General features: G+C 39.8%; 1 protein-coding gene across 6 annotated transcripts in view; it reads right to left on the reverse strand.

Annotated features, from left to right (window-relative positions):
* The window catches only part of LOC124056114 (R3H domain-containing protein 2), a 54,352-nt gene that overhangs the window by 27,044 nt on the left and 598 nt on the right, over positions 1 to 26,710 (reverse strand). For 4 of the 6 annotated variants that reach the window (XM_046383230.1, XM_046383228.1, XM_046383229.1 and 1 more), the window contains exons 2-6: positions 26,594 to 26,646; positions 3,677 to 3,756; positions 2,957 to 3,115; positions 2,642 to 2,864; positions 2,310 to 2,351 (exon numbers count right to left, since the gene is read on the reverse strand). In XM_046383230.1, the coding sequence (XP_046239186.1) occupies positions 2,310 to 2,351; positions 2,642 to 2,800 (201 nt within the window). In that variant the 5' untranslated portion in view covers positions 2,801 to 2,864; positions 2,957 to 3,115; positions 3,677 to 3,756; positions 26,594 to 26,646. Of the gene's footprint in view, positions 1 to 2,309; positions 2,352 to 2,641; positions 2,865 to 2,956; positions 3,116 to 3,676; positions 3,757 to 26,534; positions 26,560 to 26,593; positions 26,647 to 26,710 lie in introns of those variants that run through there. The other 2 variants (XM_046383225.1, XM_046383227.1) reach the window with 2 other exon arrangements.

Below are 26,710 nucleotides of genomic sequence, written 5' to 3' on the forward strand. Positions count from 1 at the left end.
ACCACTTTCTTTCTTTTGCTGTAGTAGTTCTGCTGAACTGCAAAGGCAAAGTACACGCCCTTGTAGTATGCAAGTTTATACATGAGCGATCTGGAAAAATGGTACAAAAAAGCACTGTCGGCAAATACATTTCTAATCAGTTAAATTCTTCATGGCAAATAACCGTTAACATCCAACATCCATATTAAAGTTTACATCTTTTGGACTGGACTCACTGATGGGACTGCCATCTATGAATATCTTCACCAACCCATTTTGCAAATATGATAGATCTGCCTTAGATAATATTCAACAGCTTAAGACAGACATTGTCAGATCTGAAATAACAGACAGAAAGGCAGCACGTAGGTATAAAAGTGATGTTTGACAGTATCTCGACAATACAAAATGAATGACAAACAAAATGAATGTACAGTGACAGCTATGTAAAACTAAACTTCTATGATTAACCATTTGCGTATTGAGCACAAAAGAAGATTAGCCAGCTTGTCACGATAAATAGTGACTGGAGATATGCTCTGTGGAGGGGAGGTTTTGCAGATGTCATTTGTTGAGCAGACAAGGCAACTATTACTACAGACTACTACTGACAGTGGTATTTAAGATGTATCACTAAAGTAAACTCTGCCCTATATCTGCATTACAGTTATTATTAGTATATGTTTTTTGTAAGCACTCAAGTACTTAGTTTAGTTGGTTACAAAATTCCTAAAACAAACACGATGAATGATGCTGTTCAGCTGCATTACACAATGTTGTCAGACATACAACATCAAAGGCTAGAATTTGATCCAAACTATGTGGCACAAATCACAGTGAAATGTTCTGTCAATGAATGTACACAGACCAGTGCAGAGAGGGCCTGGTGAAAAATAAGACAAATGTTGTCCACAGTCTTTTTGTCGATAATCAAAGTCTACACGCATGGGGAGCTCCTCTATTGGCAGTTTGTGGAGGAAAGACACAGAAAGAGGGCAACACTAGTCAAGAGGACCATGCAGGACACAAATCAATTTCATGTTGTGTCCAAATGTAGCTTGCTCAGTGGAACGGAAAGTTTGGAATGAAAGATGAGACCAACTGCCAGACTTACACTGGGGACACACAGAAGGCAGAAGCAATGCGAAGCACCACAATGGGTCAGTTCACATGTCAGCAGTAGCCTGACTGTCTGCACTGAAAGCACATTTCTCCTTGCTTGTCAACTGGCCTTCTGCTCTTTTCTAATTAGACATAGAGCTGGTCTTTATAATAACCTCATAAATTTATAACATACAGTCTTTATGCGTTCCTGGGTAAGCAGGGCCATTGCTTTTTCTTCAGCAGTGAAGTTAAAAAGACCACCACCTTGTGCGATAATCTGCAAAGAGTGGCCTCCCTTTATGGAGCCTATTTGTGTCTGTTTATTGCACTCCCTCTCTTCTTAGACACAACTGACGAATATGGGGAATAAATATGTTAAAACACAATCACAAACCCATGTGATACTATTTCTAATGGATTATCAGTGCGCTTGTTGCCAAATCCACTTGCAGCACATACAGAAACTACAACAGATGCTGAAATAATCACTACACAAAACAAGCCAGCCACTTACTCTCGCGCTGTGGGTGTGAACAGCTCAAATGGTTAACATGGGCACAAAAAGAAAGTGAGCAGCTCTTCCTGGAGATTCGTGTTTACCTCTAATGTGTCCCCAAGGTCAGATTTAGAGTGCATTTGTTTATTTAGCAAACCAACATCTACAGAATTTAACTGGTTATAGTCTTTAACAACTGTATTCTCTGATTTCATAGCCTTACAGAGGTCACCCAAATACCATGAGAGTGTAAGTAGGTGGGTTAAAGATTTTAAGTCAGTGATAAGGAGAAGGTAGTCCTCGGTAGTTGAAAAGATTAAAAAGTTAACGCTGCATCTCACACAACAAAGCTGCAGGGGGTTATTTCAGGTATGAAGTTATTTGTGTGACTTTTAGAAAATGAGAATCTATTTTCAGAGTTTAAAAGGTAGAGTGACTATTCTGGGGAAAGATATTAGATTGCCGAGTCTCATTCCAATGTGTTCTCAACATAAGACATCATTTCAAGACCTGAGAGTGAGACTCAACAGCTATTTTTCTCCAGAATAACTCACATGCAGACAGCCTGGCAATAAAACAAAGAACAGAGAAGTTCAAAATACAACACAAATAGAGGGATTACTATGTTATATCTTTATATGGCAAATAGCTGTTTAGAGCTATGTTAATGTTCAAAATCTCATATATTTAACCTATAAGGAAAAAATTTGATTCAATGATCACATATTACCTTGGCCCGTTTCCTTCCATGGCTGTGATTAGGAGCCCTTTTCTGCAAGACAAAGGAGTTATTTTACTAATCTTCATAATAAGATGAACAACGAAGATTAGATAAAGGGAAACATATTTGGAAAAAGAATGCTACCAACAGACATTGAAGGGGTTTGTAACAAGGCTTTTACACATTTCAGAGAGCTTAAGTATTACTATGAACGCAGTTTGGTGAGCTGACAAGGATTCCTGCAGCGTGTTCTTATATCTAAAATAACTAAACATTGTTCTAGTGTACACTATAAGGTCTAAAATTTCTACTGTCACTCTTATAATGCCTCCTCTTCTCACCTGGGCATCCTGTGGGGAGTTATCTTCAGGCTCCAAGCCCTCTCCTGTTCCTTCCTTGGTGCCCTGTGGTTGAGGGGAGGCCTTGCCTCGACTGCAGGGCTCTATGAGTGGCCCACTCTCTCCCTCCTGCTGGATGTCTGTTGTCAGGCTCACTGACATCTTCTTAAGGGAGAGGGAGAGGGTGGGTGTTGGGGAGGGGGTTGGGTGGAGAACCCAGGAGTGGCTGAGAGGAAGAGGTGAAAATGATTTATCCAAAGGCAAAACAAGAGATACGCATATGGTGTATGTATGTGAGCGTACTACTATACGATTTACCTGTAGGTGGTACCAGATCTGTGATGGACTCTGTACAGGGAGTCTGGATGGAAACCACACACAGACAGATAAGGGAAACCCACTAAGGTAGTGTACTGGGCTAGGCTGCAGCAGGGGGCGAAGCACAATCCATAGCAAGCTTTAGCCTTTGAGGTGGGGCTGCAAGAAAACAACACACAATCGGAAAAATAAAAATGCTGAAACTTTACAAAAAAACAACAAATTTAAATGATGACTTGTCTAATTATGTGGTCAGCTTAAGGCACCTCCTTCAGGGCCTCCTTTCAATTAAGATTAACATAATGAATTTGGAACCAGTAACCATACAGTTTGATAAAATTAACAGCAGGTTTGTGGCAGTAACTGACTAAGGGCCTGAATAGGAGGGAAAGCAAGAAACATGGTTGGTTTAGTGCTTTTGATACTTCTTTAATGAAGGTGTTTCAGAATAAGTTACAACTTATTTAATTCATGGAAAACAATTACAAAATTAACTTCCCTCAAGATCAGTTTTACACTTTTTAAAAAACAAAAATATAAAAAGGCATTCAGACATTTAAATTTTCCCAGTATGGCTAAAAAACACTGACCAAAACACATCTTAAGTTGAACAGTATGATTAATGATCAACATGCACAACAAAAAAGGCAGCAATGTTTAGAGGGATCATGTGGGCTAAAAAGGCATCAGCAAGACATACAAGGGGGAGGGGCACACTACCTCAGTGGTCACTGGGGCCTCTCTCTTTTCTTTCCCTCCAGCTCAGTGCAGCAGCATGGTCTGTCCTCCAGTCAGGAGCTCTGAACACCAAGAGCACAAGAGGAAGACACAGGTGACGTCATGTTTCACACACTGAGTGACTCATCGCTGCTGTTGCTGCTGCAGCTGCTGATTGTACCAGGGAGGGGGACAAAGCAGCAGAAAGCTCAGAGCATACTGGGGCACAAGGCTTATAAATGAGAACGTCCAGCCTGCTCTAGTCTTCTAAAAACCTGACCAGGTGTTCATTATTTGTTTCTTTTTTTATTGCATTTTCAGCTGGAGGTTAACTACAGCGCCAACTAGAATTGCATTTCTTTCAGAAAGTACACTTAATAGTTAAGAACAGACTAAGTAAGTGTAACTGTAATACTGGCAATTTACCATCAAATTAAGAAAGCAATGCATTGCTAAAACAAGTTGGTGGTCACCATCTGTCAGACCAGCTTTGGTTTGAAGAAACACACAACAACACATCAACATTTTCCATTTTAAACCCTCTGAGCATCTCCCAGCTGCAAGTATAGCTTTATTAAACTGCCACCAATGACAGAACATGTTTAAAATTGTAATTGTATCTGCAATAATTATATGCTATCGTGACAAGTATTGTCTATTGCCCTAAATTTCTCCCATCATTAAAAACCTGGCACAGCACTAGAATCAGTCCTGGGCTGACCTATGACGCAATAAAGCAATAATTCTGATGTCTTTGGCATTACATCCATACACATACACATACAAATCACAATCAATCTGCACTAGTAGCTTATATCCTCCAGTATCACAGCAGGGTCAAAAGCAGCATAACCTATGTATGTTTGTTGGAAAAAAAGATTATAAAAAATGCATTAAATCTCTTATGCATACATGCATTCCATGGTGACATGAAGCCAAGCAAGCATTAATTCAGACATCAAAAACATGACTGCAACACTGTATGCATCGAGCATGGATGCAACTCATGCATGTCCCTGCTTGTACCTCTGTGCTGTGCTATGCTGCAGGATAGATGAGATGAGTGAACCAACGCGGCAGGGATTCCCAGTGTGGGGAAAACCCAGGACAACAGCAAAAGCGTCATCAGCAGCATTACACCACATCACTGACCAGGACACCCACATGCCCTTGCCCCACTCTGCTTATACGACTGACAAACCACCACATAAGACAGAGACCCACTATCTACTATACTCGGCAATCTCTGTCTGCTTGCTTGCTTGCTTGCTTTTCTCGCTTTCTCATACACACAGAGTATTCTTGCACAAATAGAATGAATGGTTTTGAATTATAAAGCAAAGATAATCATTCATCTCAAGCGTCAGTCTCATGGCTGAGCAAACTGTCCTAGCGTAATAGCTGGGAGGGGCTGCAGAACAAATTGTGAATCAGAGCCATGGTGCTTGTGAATAAACCAGCTTTACCTATTCATTCCTCCTCCACCCATTCCTCTCATCCTCCTTCAGTTCTCTACTCAACGCCCCCCCTTTTCCCTACACACACACACACACACATCTCAGTCCACAGTGTTGCCAAGGAGACGGTGACGTCAATCTCAACTGCTGCCATTTGTGTAGCATCAGTGAGAATGGTAAGGAAAGAATGATATTAAAAATAAATATGTGCATTGCAGGGTTCAACAATAATAATTGCCCACTTGCCTGGGGCAAGTAAAATGCCAGCTTGAGTTAGTAAATCTTGTAACTCATTGATATTTGATAACAACTAATAAACAGAACATTTTGTATAGGGTCAAGTTAATATTGATTTTGGGCAAGTAGATTTCTGACCCACTTGCCTGATTATTATCCCATTAATGTTGAACCTTCAAAAGCTAGAAAACAGGGCAGGATAAATAGAAAAAGAGACACAAATATGGTGTCGGTGTTCAAAATTCTTCTACGATTATGATACAATGAAGTAAGAAACACAAAAATAATAAATTACAATAAAAGCAGTACACAATTAAAATCAGCCAGACACTATCATGGGATAGAGCCCTATAAAAAAGCTTGGCTGTAGAGGTAGGTTTTTAAAAACTTGTAGGTCAATAGGGAGGTAGGTGAGCAGTGAAGCATCTTAAAAAACTAAACAGTGAGGTTAGATGCCTTTGACCTGCAATAGCACCTTAAAACACACATGCCCTTTAACACAAAGGTGGTGATACCCTGAATTTAACACAACACAGTTCGTATTGCTACATGTTCACATTGAGCACTTACAATCGGTTATTTTAAGTTAATATACTCTGAATCGCCTGATAAATAATCACGGCAAACAAATTCATATGAATGATTGCTTTAGGAAATTCCAAACACATATGACACCTTACAGTAAAAATCTGACAACAGTTAAGTGGTCGTTCAATTGTGAAGTAGTGATAGGAAGCACTTGTATCAGCAAAAAACTTATTCCAGCTCTGAGCAGATTAGGAAAAAAATTTGTCACAATAATTATAATAATACAATAATACACAATAATAAACAATAATTTGTTACCCTATTGTTGATGGAAAACAGTGATGATGCTTATTAGTTAAACATAGCAGTGTGTCCACGTACTATAGTTTTGTGGTAGAATTCCTAGCTGTAGTACTATTACCACTACAGTAATTATTACTGAAAAAGAACACGGTTATTCCTATGTAGTGGTAACACAAAGTGTTATGCAGGCAACAGACTTAACAACAATGCCTCATAATACAGGCTGCACACTGCAGACTCAATGTGTACAACCAGCAGCAACACTAATCTCTGCCTGCTGTGTCCCAGTTCAGTCAGTGTGCCGGTCAGCTTGATGCTGGTATCCCTCTGTCAACCGTCTGCATCATCACATGTGGCTGCAGAGACAGGACTCTGGCCAGTTACATCACAACAACAGGGGGTGTCCACATCATAAAACCAATAGTAACCACATTATCTTCATCATCTGTCATAATACAGTGCAGGGCACCCTGACCTACTTCACACACACATCCAGCTGAGACACAGAAGTTATACACTGCCCTGCCCACTGTGTCAGGTTACCACACTTCAGACTGCCAACAGGAGAGAGGCCTAAGTGAGACAGTGTGTCAGTGAGTGAACCAAAGGGGGAGCAGAGACAGAGAGAGAGAGAGAGCTATCTGCCTGGTCAACACGGGTTATGGGACTGTGTTTGTGTGGAGGCACACAGAATGTAATCACCACTTCAGATAGTAAGCTGGGCAGACTAAATATTTCATGCAAGTATGAGCCCACTATCAAATTTAGCAGCCCCAGGTCAAGCTGGATCAGGGCCTCAGCAACAGTCACCAGCTGGACAAGGCAAAGAAATAACAGGAATTCAATCGCATGGTAGCTGGTTAGTGTGGGAAGCTTGTTTATATTAAGTATCTAACTAACTAACTAACAGGTTAACTGACAGATATCATGAATATGGAGCAAAAAGTAACACTTTGAAAGCTGCCAAAAACCACCAACATATAGATTTGATAAGTTGTAATTTAAAAGCAGTGTGTTTGGCTAAACATACGCTATGTCGAGCTGAAAATTAAATAAAAGATCACACACATGAATCTGTTCTACTGTACCCTGGTTATTTTTGATTAAAAACAGAATGAATGCAAGTGAACAGAGAATAAGCACCATCTATTCCTACAGTTATGTGTAGGTAATGACTGAGAGGTGCTTCTATTATCAGTTATTTATTTCATTCATTGCATTATTTCAGTTCTCATAATGAAGAAGCATGCGTAGCAGACATGCCTCTCCATTTTCTCTGCAGAGGCTGAATGAAGATTAAGGTGAATGGAAGCGCAGTACGCTGCAAACAGGAGTGAGCAAGCATGTACAAACCCACAGGCAGCAGTGGGAGAGGCATAAGCAGGCAGTCCGACCCAATTCAGCTCCTCTATATTCAGCCGTACACCTCGCCCATTTGACGTCAGAGAGAACCCATTTCATAAAAGGCAACAAGGTTATGTCTTCATAGAGCTGAGGATGTTGTGTGTAGTAATGGCAAAGTTTGTGCCCGCTCAGTGCCTCCACATATAATATATATCAGCAGTGCTTGCAGTGTGTGTGCAACGGTGTTTGTCTATGTCAGAGAGGATTCCCCTTTGCGTCGGTTGCGAACAGGGAGGGGATGAGGGGGCTGGCAGAGCACTAAAGACTGTAGAGAAATAGTCCTTGTACACATACACTAAAACTGAGTCTGTGCTTCAGACAGTTAAAATATGAATAATACATGATACCACTGGCCAACAAACACACACAGACACTCCAGAGCACTGTACGTATTTTCTGTCATGAGCTATGTAAACCCAATTCAACTGATTGTATGGCTCAGAACAACAGCCAGGAAACTTTGATGATAAATGTATCTTAGCTAAAAAGACACAAAACACAGATGATGGAGGGACATGAATGTTCAAATACAGCGGAAGACAGGGTTTCTCGTTTTCTATCTACGTTTCTCTCTGTCCTTCTCCCTGCCACCCCCTTGTTTCTCTCTCAGTGTTATGAGGATACCCCTTCCTGCATTCCGCCCCCTCCCCATCAATCTCTCTCTCTCCATCCACCCACTTCTAAGTCTTAGCTTTCTTATTCTCTCTCTCTCTGCCTGTTTCTTTCTCTTTTAATGTGTCTTCTTAAATTGTCAGGCCTGCTGCTGACGCCATCCTCCTCCACTCAGCCAGCCCACTCAGTCCTGTGGGACGAGCTATGACTCATTCTCTCCCTCATTCCCTCCCCACCCTCCCTAGTAACCTACCTACCTACCTTTCTGCAGCTCTCTCCAAGTCTGCCTCCCTCCATTGCTCTCACTAGTTATAACCTATGAATAGTTATCTGCTGTGTGTGGGGGAACATGCAGAATGAAGAGGAAAAAAATGTGACTGAAAGAAAAAAAAACACAATGAGACAGCGGGTGACGGAGAGCAAAGGATGTTGGTCAAGTGAATGCCAGTCTCCTTCTGCATAATAAACGAATGGCAGTGGAGAGATGAGATCTGATCTTGCATGCATTATTGATGAAGGCAAAGAGTGCTGGAATGTGGGTGAGGTTGAGGAATATCGTCCACGTGGGCTAAAATGAAAGAGCTAACTAAAAATTCTGAAATAATCACAGAACACAGATAATAATGCGCCAAGGCAAACATGAACTAATTAAAATAAATAGAAAAACTCAGTTATTTTAAAACACTTTTTCTTATGCCATAAAACCTTTATGTCACAGTAACACTTTCCTTTATAATGGAAAATAATTAATACTACTACTAATACCAGTCTTAAGACTGTAGGCAACAATATTCAAAAGAGTCACTGTATGGCAATGCATACATTTCTGTTTACATGATCGCGGTTATGGTTGTACTCTATTCATCCCTAATTTATACCATTACATACAATAAAACAAGAAAAAAAGCATAGTAAGTGTAATTCAGTAAACGATTGAGCAATACTGTAAAAATAATAATAATAATAATGATAATAATATTAAATTTATTCTGTGTCCTACATCCTAAATTTTAAATTACACGGACTGTCTCCTTGGTGGAGGTCTGAAAGCATTTTCAAGTTAAGTATCTAGTTATCATGGGTCTCACCTTTTTTTTAAGGTGTCTGTACATGCTGATATAGGCCAATAAGAATAAGAAATAAACAAACAAAATTATTAGAATAATTCTGGCCCCATGACTTTAAAAGAATGGCTGATCAAAAGAAGAAAAATAACTGATGCTCACTCTCAACGCATGTCTAACCTCCGCTGCCACAACTGCACCCTAGGGGAAACACTAGGACACAGAAGAATACCACTTTGATGAAAAAGTTGGAAAACTGAAATGGTGAGATGGGAAGAAGTTTAAATCAAATAAGGCTCTGCAAAAAGTATTTCATGTTTCCAGAATACAACTAAAACAGAACTAAAATTGCTTCAGAACCAAGGAAGTTCCCAAGATTTGTGCTGAATGATCTGACTGAACAAACCTTAATCAACTGTCTGAATACTAAGGTGATGGACAGACATTTTCACTTCCAGTCTTTACACCATCTGGCCAGTCAAAGACATGATTCAAAATAACATTTGTTAGCTGTCCAATAAATACATAATTGACAGAAGGTGGGATTGCAGGGTTATCTTGTTTTCTCAAGTACATTGAAGAGATTTGAGGACATTTCCGCCTGCTCAAATTGATATGCTGATGTAACATGAATAACTGTGTCAAAATGAAACTGGGTGGCAGCTCCTGCACTTATTATAAACCTTTTGTAATTTATCAGCTTCTTTGCCTGTGAGAAGAGGGGTGTGGGGCAGTGCAGGGGTGTTAAGAGAGATGGGAGAAAAATAGAGAGGAGAAAGACAGAGGAGCAAGGGGTGGCTAGTGAGACAGGAAGAGAGGAAAAACTTCTCAATGATGAAACAATCTGTGCTGTTAAGTGATTGGACACGACTTCCACCAATGGGAGGACCAGCTCCATGGCAACAGGCTCTGTCACCAAGAGAAAAGCAGCCATATCCCTCAACACCCCCATATTTTTCTCTTCCTTTCTCTCTCACGACCCCCCCCCCCCCTTTTCCTTTCCCCAATTACAAGGCCTGGTGTATTTATCACTGAGTAAACTCAAATAAAACAGCACACAGAAAAACACACAAAACACACAGCAGCCTCATGAGTTACTTATAGCTGGAACAATACAGCTCAATTGCACAGGCACAACAGACACACATGCAACCAAACATGGCTTGCAGATACACACAGAGACGCACCAACTTAATGGGGCCTACACAGTAATCAGAATGTGAGACATTTTCACACACAGTTGTTTAAATGTGCAGATTGGTGATGACTACACTCACACAGTCAGACAGTTCCGTTCCACTTCCTCCTGATGACAAAAGTGACTATAAGGTCTGATAAAGCTAAACATTCAACTAAACAGATTGAGTTCATACACACAAGAACAGTTTTCCAGAATAACAAAGTAGGCCTCAGCAGATAGAAACAGACTTCTCTTCCCTCGTTGGCATGAATAAGAGGTAGGCAGGCTGAACGAAGCTGGGGTGGAGCAATAATCCACAGGACACTAAGGCTTGGTAGGTTTCCAATTTTGCGGGTTTGATCTTGTGTACAAGTTTAAACCAGGTAGCTGGTTGCTAACCGACTTAACTGGCATTTGTCAGGTGTAAATGTGACAGCAAACAGCATGCAATTAGTTAGCAGGTGCCCTGGGAAAGCTGTTTTGCTTTGTTTGGTGCAATACACTAAAAGTTGAGAGCTGTTCACACAGTGCAGCTGTATTATTTCTTGTGGACTTCCACAAGAGAGAACTCTCAACAGTAATGAGATGGTGCAGATTATGCTGTCTGTTGTTATATTACACACTGCAATACTCTAATACAAAACCTCGTTCAACTTGTGAAGTTACTGCAATACAGAATAAATAAATATTGGATGATTTTCTTTTCTCTATTAGCTGCTAATTTGCATTTGATATTTTACTTAAGTGTTGTTGTTTGTCTTGATGAATTGGTTTGTCCAAAAAAAAAAAAAAAAATCAATACTCAGATAGTAATCGATACTAAAATTGAGTATCGGATAAAATGTTCATTCGCAACAACATTTCCCCCAGCTGACACACAACTGTACACAGCACTGCTGCAGACAGGCAGGCACACAGGCCCTCCCCTTACTAGCAGCTGAACACATGAATGCTTGTTGATGTTCACAACATTGAGCTGGCTGAACATGGCAAGTGCTGCTGCTGAAGGGTCTTTGGGACAATGTTTTTGTCGAACATGAGAAAAGCAGAAGTATCCTTTGGAAGTACTTGGCAAACGACCAGGGAAAGGCTGAGGATGTTGATAAGCTTATATGCAAACAATGCTGCTAACAACTGCTAGTGACAAAGTCAAGTAGTATAGCAAACTTCACAAAGCATCTTGAGGAATTTCAAGTGGCTAGTAAAGCTTCAGTTCCAAAAACACTGAAGTTATCAGAAATGTTAACCTGACTGTTGCACACAACATTAGCCATTCAAATGCAAGTGATTAGCAGATAGATAGATAGATAGATACTTTATTGATCCCAAGAGAAATTCAAGATAGAGCCATTAACCACCTATTAAGGTACGGGCTAACGGCATTGGTTAACAATCTAATGACAACGGTAATGGAGGGGGGGGGCAGGCGGTAAACAGATCTGACCATCTAATGTTAAAAGAAACTGTTATGTTTTTTTGGGGTTTTTTTTTTATTCATTCTCGATTCAGCGAACCATACGCCATTTTGGCATACTGACATACCATCTGTAGACAGCATTAAGACTAATAACAGATGCCACTTCATTGTAGATGCAGCTCCTTCAGATGGGCTACATTTTTGTTTTAATTGGTTATTTATTTTATCTTTATTGTTGAAACACCTTTTACCTATGAGAGAAACAAATTCATCAGCACTGGTGAGGGATGCACAGGGTTTGGCTTAAGAGGAGGGGATTTTTTGGGACGATCACTGCTCGCAGCACTTCTTGACTATTCAACCAGACCAGCCAGACCTCCCTGGGAGGAGAGGACAGAGATCCAAAATGGGAGCCATGCTCGCCCAGCTTGGACTTAAGGCTGCTCCTGACTAATATCCGGGTGCAGGAAAATGAAATGGACAAAATGGAACTCTGGCTGGCTGACTCCAGCTAGTAATAAATATCAGACTGTGTCCACATGTTTACAGAGACCTAACACCTCGGCAACATCTCGGATCAAGTTGTTGCACTCGACAGGCAGAACCGTGTTCCAAGCTGACAGAGTGCAGGACTCCAGCAGGAGCTTTCCTGGAAGGCTTCACTAAGCATGTTAGCCAGGGACTTCAGCCCTGAGGAAGGGACCATCAATGGCTGCTGGAGGATAAATCAACATTGTGCCATCACACAACTTTATTGGCACTATTGTTCTTCTGCATTTTGGATGTCTGAAGTTGTCTTTCTCACCCAGTTTGGTGGTATAGTGGTGTAGATGACAGGCTCTGCCTTTAGCTTAAGATGCAAATTATATCACCCTGTTCAGCAGCTGACTCCAGGTCACACATTTATAAGACCAATGACTTGGCCCCAGGTGTGGTACAGGCAAACAGCCAAACATTACCGTCTCTTTCTGGTTGTGTCTCTCTCACACACCAGCTTCTGTCCCCTCCCCAAAGAATCTCATAATCACTCCACAAGTTCCTGTTTGCAGCACTCACGCCAAGAACAATTCTGCCCCTTTATGGTTTTTGCCATTGCAAAAGTGGTCTTCCGTTCAGTTGCATAACGCAAATTTAAAGGCATTATGAATGATTATAAAGTTGGCAAAAACTATTTCAACTTCATCAGAAAATGTTCCACTATCCTCAGTGCCATGAATTAAGTGAAAGGAACTAGGACAGTCTGGATGACGACGAGAGAAGCAACTGGAGTTTATGGCAAATTACAAAATAGTATGAGATGTTACACACTGCATTATGGGTCATTATCTTGAAGCAAGAAAGAGATCAAAAGTTGCAAGTTGCTTCACATTCCTGGGAAAAAAAAAATCACATCAGGGGTTCCACACCTTGCTCCTATCTATTGTGGCTTGTGTCTTAATATCTCCTCCATAGTCTCGTAGCCCTCAAGTAAAAGTAGAAACATATTTTCTGCATTTTGTCTAAGTGGTCTTTGATCCAAGAAGGTCACCAAAAAATGTTGCCTTAAATAGTTTTCGAAGTACCCAGATAATAATTTTAATAGTTAAATCGTTTTTTGACTATGTTTGTTATGGGGCTACATTAAATTATGGCAGATAATGTATTTATATGATGATGAAGTGCAAATGTACTGCAATATAGATGCTATATCTATTTGTTGTGCCAAAGCTATATACCTCACCACCACCAGCTTCCTCCCAACCTTTCTAAATGTATATATAAATAAACTAAAACATAATGTTGAAATGATAATCACCAAGTACAAGTTGTTATTAGTTTAAATGGAACAAACATATTTCCGTGCATTTTGGCATAAAAAGCTATGTGAACATGACAGACATGGACAATATCCGCATTAAACAAATAGAAAATATGAGTACCGCCCATTATACACGCTGGACTGATTAAAATAGATCAATTCTCAGATAAATTAAGAAACTTAAAACTTATAAGGATGCTATTCTGTGAGAAACACTGTAGAAACATTGTACATCTCAAACTCTGTAAGCAAAATAACCATACTAGGACACTGTTGAAATGCCTCTTCAATACTGTAGACAGCAGATCAATACAGGCTCAATCAATTGCCATGATTGATGCACATGCTGTGGTATACTCAAGTGTGATGGATGACCTACTGACAGAAACTAAAACGAAAAAAGGAAAAAGAAAGGAAATTACATAACAAGAGCACTCGGGACAGACTGATGATAGTATCACCACCTTTTTTAGGCTGGATCAGTGAACACAATCATGTACAACCAAGGGTTTCCTTGAATACAGAAACAGCATTTCCCCATTTAAGGGAAAACCTTAACCATTTAAACTCTTAAAATGCATGGAGCAAGGGGAAACAACATAAACCATGATACAACTTTGCCATCCCCTCTGTCATGATGCAAGTATAGTTTCTCTGTCAATGTTGAATAAGTACAATCAGTTTTGTTCAATACTAGTGCCAAAGATAGCACCCATCTTTAATTTAGTTTAGCTCAAATTAGAAAGATTACACTATGGATCTTTGAGTGGAAATGTATATACAGAATAGCAGCATAAGGTTTTACATTTCCTGATACATTGGATTAAATAATCAATTTGTTTCAAATTAAAATTATTTACAGATGTATATTGTAGGTATATTGTGAACTGTCAAACAAGAAGTGTTTGCTTTCACATCTGCACAGTATTTCAACTAAAAAGTGGCCCATTAACTGGTAAAAAAAATGTTAGCATGTTAAAAACATAGTCCCCTTTGTAATCTAGCTTAATATATATATGACTTGCAATGTTTTGCAATTTGCACACCAGGGCAAAAAAACTATGTAATAACCAGGCAATATGTACCAGTGATAGGCAGTTCATCAACAGCAATTAAGAAAATTGTTTCACCAAGTGCAACAGTTTAGCATAAATGCATTCAGTGCAAACCACAATGAAAGCACATATCAAATATGCAATGCCTACAACATCCCTTGAAATTTAAGCATGCTAAATGGCACATAAACCTCCAGTCATTTAACAGACAAGCACCAAGCTTGCTCCTTCCCTGGCTCATAGACAGCCTATAATATCCCTTGATCATGTAGTGTATGCATGTGTATGAGTATGAGTGACAGACAAACAACCAATCATTTAACATGTATGTTGTTCTGCTATGCCATCAACATGTGACACAACAACAGAAACACTGTGGAGTGGAAAAAATAAAAATAAAAAGGTCAGCAAAATTATGTATGGCAATCTTTTGGTTTGGGGTGAATATAAAGCGCTTTAAACAAGGATATGGAGTAACTAGTTAGGGGGGTAGTAGCCAGGGAGGGGACCTGGGGCTCAGGGGGGGAGGAGGAGGAGGAGGAGCCAATGTGGATGTTTTTTTTTACAGTTTCAGAGAAAGACACCTTGATTGCAATTTGCAATACATGTTCCACGAGGGTTAGGAGAGGAGGGAAAGAGTCTAGAAGTTTAACATAATAAAACCTCTTAGATCTATGGAATATTAAATTATCCACGTTTGCTTGCAACACAGTCCTTCCAACCTTCAGGTGTGCATAAAATACAGGTTACAAGCTTCTTTTCAAAATACAAAAACGTGAAATTATCAAATATATTATCAGTATTCGCCATGAGAAGCAGATAACAATTGGACAAAAACAAGTGTATTCCCAAGAAAGTTTTTATCTTTTTCACCCAGCCCTAGGTTCAAGACCTCTGGCCGAAAACACATAATCTCCATGATAAAGGCAATGGAACTTATTCCATATAGATCATCCCCTAAGAGACCAACTGTAACTTCTATCTACATGATGAAAAAGACGCTGTTAGCTAGTAGAAAAGAAAAAAGGTTAAATAACATATTGGCCAACAGCTGGATGTGTCCAGATGGTGACCATTGTCTTCTATGATCAGCACAAACATCTCCATTTGCCTCAGGCACACTTAATGACAGCTGGATGGCTGGGCTGCTATGGCGAAACAGTGATGGAGAATCAAGTGCTGCCAGCCTAACCCAGACGTCAGGCATCCAGCCAGTCAAACTGCCAGGCTGTCTCTGTTGGGCCAGCAGAAAGTGTGGTCTCTACAATGTGGCCCCTGCACTCCAGAATAGCTTGCAGAAAGGCAACATGCCAGTCATTCAGACATCCATGCAGCCAACTACCACTCAGCTCAGTCCACCACACAGCATCCCCCTTCAACTACTTTTCAGTCTTTCTCCTCACTCCTTCATTCCCCAAACACCTAGCCAGCTAACTTTACTGCCACCAAATCCCATAGGCCCACAATGGTGAGGGGCTACAAATCAAACACATACCCCAAAAAAAGGATCCTTCTATTACACACTAGATGAGATCTCAAGGCCTTCAAGGCAGATAGCATTAAAAGCACAAAGAGCAGCCATAACAGTAAAACAGTACAGACAGATAAAACATGTCCTCTGTCCTATATGCATTACCATTACACTACTGCGATGCTCCAATCATAAAACCAATGATGTGCCAAAATAAAGAAAAAAATAGGGGGTGATGGCATGCTTATTGCTGGCTGTGGGAGCTATGGGAACAAAATAACATAAAAACTCTGCAGACAATTTGACAGACATGTACAGTAAGCTCAACTAAATAGGGTTACGATTACGGCATATTTGAATACAGCTGTGTCTCCAACTGCATACCTGACACATTTGGAACAAAATTTCAGAAGCCTACCACCCAAAAAGAGGGGACTGATGCAATAAAAGGAATATTTTCTTTACTATCTTTATTAAGATCCAAAAAATGAAATATACTTTCCACATCATAAACTAAGAATGTTAAAAAAATCTTGAACCTTTGTATTTGAAATTTGTTACCACTGTTAAATTCATTAAATGCTTTGCTTTATATTTACCCATTCTGTGTGAGAGACTGAGTGTGTATGGCACTGACAATACTATAGCCCCAGCACAGATAAGGAGGTAGTGTTAATTAGACAAACTGCACACGGCAGCGAGTCGCTAGATCACGTAGCTGACCTGACAGCCATGGCAGGTCAACGTCTCGCTGCGCTATGCCATCTGTTTACCTGTAAAAGCCAACCACTCCCAATACCTCCGTCTGCATAAAAACTACAATTATCTGTCCCCACCTTCTTCACGTTTGTCTTGCCTCGTTCCACCTTCCATTCATCCATCATCACATTATTCTAATTCTGTTAGAAACACCCACTCCTAGATTTGTTTTGCTTAAGTACAAGTTTTCTCCTTGCCACTCTCAACTCATTTACTTACTGAGTTCTGTTTGAAAAGAGTTTTAGAGGCCTGATAAATTTTTTCTCTTAGTTGCTCCTTCTGTCTATCTCTCTAAAAACTTCAACATGTAGGTACCTTCTGTCAGTGTCATATGAGTATAAAGGTGAGCTGGCCTAAGTTGCACCACACTGTTATTTGCCCTTTAGCACATCTGCCCTGAAGCAGACTTGGGTGGTAGTTTTTTCTACATTTTATTGCTTAAAAACTGCACATATCTCCCAGCTACTATGTTGCTGCTATGTACCATCTGACTTGTGTAAACTTCATGTATTTGTACTGCTATAGTTTTCCAATTCTGTGCAAAGCAAACTGACAGAATTACATCTGCATTAACAAAATGAAGGTACTTTCATATGGAAACATTAAACACATACATGCACAAAATGTGTTACCACCGCAAAAACTTGACAGCGGAAGTTGAAAAAGACCAAAAAGAAAGTTGAAAAAGTTCAAACAAAGAAAAATATGAAGGGCAGAGGCTACGCCAACGGGAATGGCGACCTCTAAAGAGTATGTTTTCAAGCATTTGTTCTTATACGTTTGTTAATTTAGACTAAGACTGTGACAGCATTATTTAAAAAGCTCTGGATAAGAAAGCGTGAACCTTCTGACTTAAAGGCAATTACAGCAATAGTTACTCCAGGGGTTGCTATCGATTTTTTTTCTCCTTTCCTCTCCTTCTCATGCTACCTCTCTTTCATCTTTTTCCCACGCAATGGCAATTAGTATGCAAGAGAAAGTCTACTAGTGTAACCAATACCTGGGGAGCAGAACTCCAAAGTCACAAATGAACAACTAAAGTTGTTGTAGTGCACAAAAACGAGGATGCAAAGACACAATTTCATAAGGCAAGGCTAAGGGGTTAGCTTTAGCCATTTCAGCTATCCATATATTTTTCTTGCTCTAGGGCTAACAAGCAAACTGGCAGACATCAGAAAGAAAACAGCATTAGCTCTAGCAACCTGACACTAAACGAGTGGCTTCTATCTAATTTGGGGCTTGCTGTGGTTGTTGTCAATCTTTTGCATTTCTAACTGACAAGTGTTGAATCATGGGATCACTGCCATTTTATGAGCCAACATCAAACTAGTTGAATTAGGGTGCATGGATTAGGACATTGATGCATCTTGATTTATAATAATTCTGAAAAACGTGCACGTACGCACACAAATAGGCAGTCATTATATAAATGGCCTATATCCAGCACAAGACATATCTGGGCTGGGTGAACAGAAAAAGAATAAAAGGAAGAGGGGATGAGGAGTATTATGAGTCTGATTGTGCTAGGTTATAACCATCAGAACAGAAAAGGAGAGGAAAAGGCCAGGTTTTCTAAACCTGAAACAGTGCTCAGGCCATGAGGATGATTTTCTATTTATAGCGGCAGATTTTTTATTCAAGAGGGCTCTGCTGTTGTGCTTTCTCTCACGCTTATGCTGCATCTCTCTCACCTCCCCTCTATTTTTCCTCTAATCCTGCGCATTGTGTTCCTCAAATAGGGGAAACCACTGACGTATGCAGGTGTAAATGTATATCATCTTTAGAGATCAAATAAGATTTCTAATTTCCGATGCATTCATGAACAAAATCAAAACCCATTCCTGCAAACCTTCAAGCAAATATGATCACTAAGGATGTAGTTCATAGTCTCTTAACACAGGACTTCCCACATGCAGCCTTATGTAAGCCCATAGGTTGCCTGTTTTTCCTGCACCCCTCCCTCCTTCTTCAGTATGACAGTCTTGTAGAATGACGCCTACTTTTCAGTGACTCTCTACACCCACCAGGCCACCTTCACCCTCCTCCCACACAAGGACACAGTGGAAGGGAATTCCTCATTACCTCAGCTTTTGCCTCACTAAAGATGCTTTGTGTGCACCTGTATGAACATAAACTGTCCACTAGGCACACAAACACTGATAAAGTCAAAATAAATGAGATAGCATCTTTAAGCCTGTAATAACTAATCTATTCATGTAAAACCAATCATGGTTCTGCTTTCAGCTTGAGCATACTGATAAAATAATATACAGAAACCATATATGCACTGCACGATATATGAAGCTGTCTTGCTGCAAATGCTATTAAGATTTTTGCAGTTTTACTCAAGCATAATCAAACTAATTGCTGCTGAAACTTTAGGAAAAAGAACAATGAAAAGTGCCAAGATAAGAGACAATTATAACTGTGGCAAAGGCTGCACATTAAAACAAATCTCAAGAGTTGTGAAAGGCACATAAATAACCTACATCTCACCAACAAATTACTAGCACCCATTGACAAAGACACACACACATACACACACACAGCACATGCTTACTGTATTCTGAGTTCGGCTCTATGGATCCCCAGCCAAGTTGGATCAGGTGTCTCACAGATAAACGTACATAATCGCAGGAGAAGCAGCAGAAGAAGCAGCTCCTGAAGCAAGACTATGCTGACAGTAGTTTTATATCACTAAGTATAGTAGATGAATCAATTCCATTTAATGCAGCATGTAAACAGCTATGTTTCAGGGGTGTTTACCTCTATCACTCCTTTCAGCTTTTTCTACTTTCTTCGTCTTCGTGCTTGATCTGTTCCCTTCCTGTCTGCAGGTACCAACAGCTCTGTTTTGTTCATGGGTTTCATGAAAATGGACAGAAAACTCTTTTTGATTCCGCTCTCTCTTTTTCTGAATGAAGCACAAGCACTACTGGGAAACAGAAAGCCTTGCTTACTGGCTGACTCCCTCTCTCTACTGCTCCTATGCCATCATGCGCACAGTTTGTACCGCTCCCTTCTCCTCCAACCCTCCTTTTCATGTGGATTCTCTCTCTCTCTCTCTCTCTCTCTGTCTCTTTCTCTCTTTCTCTCTCTCTCTCTCATTTGTTTGCTGTCTGCCTCTGTGTAACAATATAATTGCAATGACAGCCAACTCAGGTCTCACAAGAAGACCAGCTGTTTAAAGGGATGCTTGGTCATTTGATACAAAAGCAGGATGCTTATGTGAGAGGTTACAATGTAGATTTATTCTCTGACATCTAAAATTAAATGTTTGGTATGTTTTTGCAAAACTGGCATAAGACACAGTCCATGCACACTCTAGTCACCGTTCATCACTACCCATTTCATGGAAAAACATAAAGTCATATCTGTAGCCTGCATCTGGACAAAGTGAATGAGCTACTAAGTACTGACAACTGCTGGTAAAACTGAGGACTGCTGCAATGGTCAAAAATAATTAATGAAAAACAGGAGGTATTGAGGAAGGATAGTGGGGTGGAGGAGAAATAATGAAACCACCTCATTAGCAAGGAAAAACTAAATCCCACAAGACAACATATTAGCATCTTCTCCCTGCAGCCCCCCTTAATGCAAATGTCAGCTCAAAGACACAGTGGAAAAGAGGCAGTCAAAAGTTCAGCATCAAAGGAAACATCAGCAGGCATTTCTAGGCAAGGCAGCAGAGGTCCAGGGATGTTCATCTTCGATGGTTGAGTTCTCAAGTTGACAGCACATAACCAGGCCATACTGGGGATCAAATCAAACTACCTGTGGTCAAATTAGATTGTGTTACACTTTGAATTACACTAAAGTAGTGGTGGCCAAGCTAGTTTTTAATAATTCAGTCACTATTGAATATTCTGGCTGTAACTGTGTTCAAGATAACTTACAAAGCATGTCAAAACTCCACAGTATGATAACTTTTATTATGGAAGTTAACCAAACCAATGGTTATGCTCTGGGATAAAAATTTTCATGTGTTAGGTCTGAAACACACGGGAAGGGTATAACAAAACTGCTGGGCTTGTTACTTTAAGTGTTCCTCTGCACAGGTGGAAACTGTCCCATTTTACTCATTTGCTTCAGAAATGCATAATTTTTTTTCCCCCCACACTCAAGGTCACTGTACATCAACTGTTTCCTCTGGTAGGGTGCTAGCATATCTTCTATGGTCTTGTAGTAGTCACAGTAAGGGTGGGCAATGTAATGATTTTAGATCACGCTCAAACTTAAAGGAGTCCACAACCTACTTCTGAGGCAAGTCTCAGGGACTGTGGTACTATTTGAACAAAACATAATATCACTAGCTACTAAACTGCGATATCAAGCCATGATCTAAATTGCTATCCATTTGCAACAAACACTATGTTGCATTAAAGACAGTTTTGGACTCTACAGTGTTGGAATAAACTCCTCATCTGCTAGGCTCCTAACTATAACTCACACTGCATTATTTACAATATGTCACCCAAGAAAATGTGAAATAATGTTATGTTAAGTTCAGTAACAGAAATAAGAGGACATTAGAAGGCAATCTCTACAGTTAGTCTGAAAAGATTGTGGATGCCTTCAAGACTGATCATGATTTAAAAACAGTCAGATTCACCATAACTAAATTGACAGTGTTCTACTACACATACACTTTTACTTGGGTGCGCTGCCCAGGTATGTTAGCCTTACCCATAGCAGTTTTTTGCCATCCATGAACGATATAGTGAACAATCTCCCCTCTCCCCACACCTCCCATCTATTTACAATGACACATGCTTTGCAGAGACAATGCAAAAAGAAAGGAAGAGGGATGTTCTCTGGTATAATGGCCCTCCTGTTAATGAACCGATTGTGGTGCGATCTCATTCAATGTAGGCCTACTTATGTTGTTGTTTTGTAAAAGCTTGCTAGTACACCTGTTTGAGGCTGATGTCATTCGGTGTAAAATTGGTTTGATAATTTCGGTGGGCTATGTCATTCTGAGCAAGTCTCCTCCACGTGAAGCTGAAAATGGAACTGCAGTTGAAAATTACAAAAAAAATGATTCAGTTAGAAGCTACAAAAGTACTGAAAGCTGAAAACACAGATACTTTTAAAAATATCTTTTTGAGTCTTGCAACACACATCTACTGACAGCAAGACGTAACCTGCTGAGTGCACTTTGACCCACCTCAAGCATGGCTTGGCACAACTGTGTAGCTGTACTGCTGACGGAACTACCAATCAGCACAGTATAGTTTGACTTCATGCGATCAAAAGTGCCACTGGAAAAGCCCCACTAGCACACCTTTGAATATGCTTCTACTTCAACCTGCCCCATAGATTTTGACCCTTTGTCAGCCCCTTGGTGAAATCACGTTGTCAGTTAAAGTCTAACTTTTGCAAGCCAAAATTTAATTGTTCTAAAATTGATAATGTAGTAACTGAATGTGCATTTAAAATATTTACAGTAAGACAAAAAGCACTGCTTGAAACAACAGCCAATGTTAATTTGCATTTCGGGGCATTTAAGTTTTACACCAGCCAACCAATCGAAAGTTTTTACTCTAAAGCAGCTAGAGCTTCCTGTAGCCTTAAAAACTCTAATCTGCCATGTGTTGGACTGTGTGTTATGGGTGAGGTTGAAAGTAACACAGTGGATCTAATTTTCAGCTTTGCAATTTCTTTTCAAGAATTAATAAGGTCCCCAAAAGGCCCATTTATAAGAATGTCCCTGTTATTACAATTTAAGATACACTTCTCAACATCCAACCCTCGTTTTAGGGCATAGGGGGTGGCTCGAGCACCACCCCGGGGCCTCGTTTGTAAAACTCTGTGAATCATGGTAACAACTGAGTGGAAGAAATTAAGTTGTTTGTAGATGAGGTGAAGGTTAAAAAGCATATATTGTTAATTCTTCCATTCACATAGCCCTCAAGCAGTGCAAGACCAGTTCAGTTCTGTGCATCCATCATGTGGCATTACGCATGAGTGTCACTGCAGTATTTACTGTATATCTTAACAGCGATCAGACTGACTGCTTCACATCTTGCCAAAATGATAGCGACAATTAGTGCTATCCCCCATCCTGGGATATCATTTGAAAATGAAAGCCTGATGAGACTCTAATATTTTATGTTCTCTTACTCTGTTTCTTACTCCACCCCAATAAAACAATAGAGTGATATAGCCAACTACTTTGGTATGCGGACTAGACAAATTACTTTACATGGCTCTTTTTGCATGACATATTTTAAATAATGCAATCAAAGTTATTTCTAGCAACATGGTGTATGAGAAGCTTGTGGCAAATATGAACTTAAATGCAATCTCTTCAATGCAACAGTGTTTTAATGGTGGAAATTGAGAAATTCAATTTGCAATTTAGATCCTGGATCATGATTGCAATTAAACAGATTGTGATAATATTTTTGGCCAGCTCGTAATTTAAGCTTGTGCATCGAGGTTTTACTAAAATGTAGTTTGCACAAAAAACTGCTTTTGGGTGCTGGGGTCTGATACTGATACTGGATGGTTGATCATATAAATCTTCTACTTTTTACTTCCAAGGACACTAAACTGCCCTTAAGCACTACAATTAGAGGCAGAACACAGGTCTACAATCTAGTAAAAGCACCTTGGGTTGTGCAAGTTTGTACACAGTGTTAGTCTGCCACTTAAATTATATGGAGCTAATTTTACATTTGTTTCTAAGTAAGACAGTGTTCTCCTTCAGCTCATGTTTACATCCGTCTAGGCTCATATCAATAGTCTATATTTATTCTGTTTTAGAGCACACAAATGACCTTCTAGCCTTACTTTGCCAAGTTAAGACAAGTAACCAACCAATGACTCTACAATCCTTGCATGACCTAAGGAAAAAAGTGTGCCTCAGGTTGACCACATGACTGGGATAAAGGGGATGGCATGTACTAATGCCACCTAATACTTAAAACTAAGTCCAATAGCTTCATCTGCATGTGGGCAGCAAGGTAACCTCTTTAACAAGGCTGTAAGAGAAGACATGAAAGGACTCTAAAAGCAGGAAGGAGAAAGGGGAGGGGCTGAGCAAGGATCAGTAGCCAAAGATACCAGGGGAAAACGGTTCACAAACACAGTCACCTAACATTGTGCTGTAGTCTTTACATGTAGCACACAGTCGAGGTAAAGCTATTAGGAAATATTAGGAAAATGGTTATTGTTTACACTGCAAGGTTTCAAGCAGACCAAAACAGAGCTTCACTAAATACAACAGTGCTTGGACAAAACCACTTGTTAATGACTTATCTTGAGTTGAAAGGTTTTTTTTTTTCCCAAGTCTTTGCATAAATAAAGCTGCTCTTGCAAGTCAATTGATACTCATTTTAAAGTGTAAATTTACATGAAAAAACTAACAAAACAGACAATTTCTGAACCCTTGCTTGAACAATATTATGAGAAAATGTATCACATGCTGAAATTTACTTTCAATATGTGATACATATTCTATTTCTTTTCCCTTTGAACTATCATGCGAAAACCCTCCAGCTTTGCACTAATCACAGTGAATTCAGTCAGGCAACTATACCCATTCTGAGGCCAGACTTAGAGCCATGCAACCAGTCGCCTCCCTTCTGCTCTGATCAATAATTTACATCAAAGCAAGCAATGAAGGAAAGATATGGAAACAAAGGATTGAGTAACAGTGAGAAAGGAAGACAACTAGAGAAGGGAGCTTAGAAAACAGAACAGATGGAATAGAAGAGAGAACAAATAAAGATGGAGAGACACAGAAACAGAAGCAGGAATGGTTAAGAGAAGAGAGAGACAGGAGCAGCAGCAACAGCTCCACGCTTGGTGCTCTGGCAGAGATCTATAAATAGCTCTTCAAATCTCTCTAGAAAAAAGCCACTCTTCTGCTTATGCTGCTGCAAACAGAGATTCTGAGACAGAAGATATGGATATCGGGCTGACAAATAAAAACAGATCGTGATTTATTGGATAATAGCTGTCCATTTCAATTGCATCTGCTCATATACAGCATTAAACCCGCTTTTACACTGACCATCCAGGCTTGTATGAATATTTGATCGTAGGAAGTGAATACAGTAAAAGTAACTACCTTCAACACATAAAATCACATGTTCTGCTGGTTTATAAATAATGAATTGTTTATACTCACACATCCTACAAGTCAAAAATAAATAAATGGGCACAAATATCTTCATCATTTCATACACTTGTCAAGCTAAAATGTCTATAAATGCAATAGATTATGAACACAATTTAGTGACATTTGAAAAATTTCTAAGTAATGCAACATATTGTTTTGAAGCTGCAGGATATAAAAGGGGAAACATGTTGATAGGGAGGCAGGATACTCCCTCTTTCTCACTGCTAACCTTAGCAACAGTAGACTGTTGATTCAATGACTCATTTCTAACACATCTTACAATGGATACGTCTTTTCTCAATGACACTGCCCCTACAAAGGCAACTGGACTCAACGTTATTTAGGAAAGATTTTTTAACAATATACAAATGCAGTGAAAAGAGATGCAATGGGGTTATATCTAAGGGATCACTGATGATGACTATACCAATCATATAAACCAAAAATAAAAATTTGCTGAGGATGGGTAACTGCTTAATCTGTCCTTTATGTCAACTGTGATATTTTCAAGACAAATCTAAACACGAAATGTGACTATCTTGGCAGCCCTCGCCTGCCACTTGCCAATTCTTGGCATCACATGATTTGCCAATGCCAACTGATATGAATATTTATGTTTTCAGACACACATGCTGTTTTCCCAGAGCAGATGTTTGAATCACAGCTCCAACAGTCTGTGCTGTGATCCCACCAAGTTTGACACGACAGTCTTTGCTATCTATTTTCAGCTCGAGTGTCAAAATGTAGAGCTTAAGCCAAGACATAGAGACTGATGACCATTTGGTAAGAATTCCTTGATGCATCTTATTTCTTATTTGCATTCTCCTCACCTTCAAACAGGGAATGAGTGACAGGGTTGTTGGTAACTCATCTCAACAAATCTAAGAATAATTATGCCTCACTGTGCCAAGCGCTAAGATGAAAGATATATTAGTTTGAAGAGTGGCAAAGAGAGCTTAGAAGTGCAATGAAGACAATACAAACTTATTGCCACAATGCAACAGACACAGCCCAGCAGTGTAGTGTAACTTAGCTCACTCTGATTCAGCCTCATAACCCACTGGCACTCAATCATTTCTACAAACTGAGGCTTTCAAACTTCCAGTTAATTTGTTACTACATCTTGTTTGCTGTCGTTACTGACCATGAGCGGACACACACATACACCAAACGGGGTGTACACCTTGCTGTCACCAGCTAGGAGGGCTTTAAGTATAACTGCAACGAGCAGCTGCAAACAAATATGCACTCATTTCATTCTAATTCAAAGTAACAACCAATCACCTGATCAACAACCGTTCCCAGTCCCAGACTTCAGCCATGCATTCATTCACCGAGTTTCAGTAACCTCTCTCAACTAAGATTAGAAGGATAACATGGCCATCTCTCTCTCGTGTGAGGCATGAAGAACGCGGACTTTAAAGATGGTGCTTAACGTTTCTATCTACCTCAGATTGTGGATCACTGATTCCAAGTTGCCTCAAGTCAACTTAAAGGTTCAGCTCACCGTTTTGCTTGTCGTAAATCGCGAGTCCGTTCGGAGAATCCTTCAAGTTGTGTCTGTAGAAAACAGATAACAGTATGGTCAGAACCGTGGCTGAGCAGTTGACTGGAAATATTAACG

The sequence above is a fragment of the Scatophagus argus genome, chromosome 3 (assembly GCF_020382885.2).
Source record: "Scatophagus argus isolate fScaArg1 chromosome 3, fScaArg1.pri, whole genome shotgun sequence".
NCBI classification, from domain to species: domain Eukaryota; kingdom Metazoa; phylum Chordata; class Actinopteri; family Scatophagidae; genus Scatophagus; species Scatophagus argus.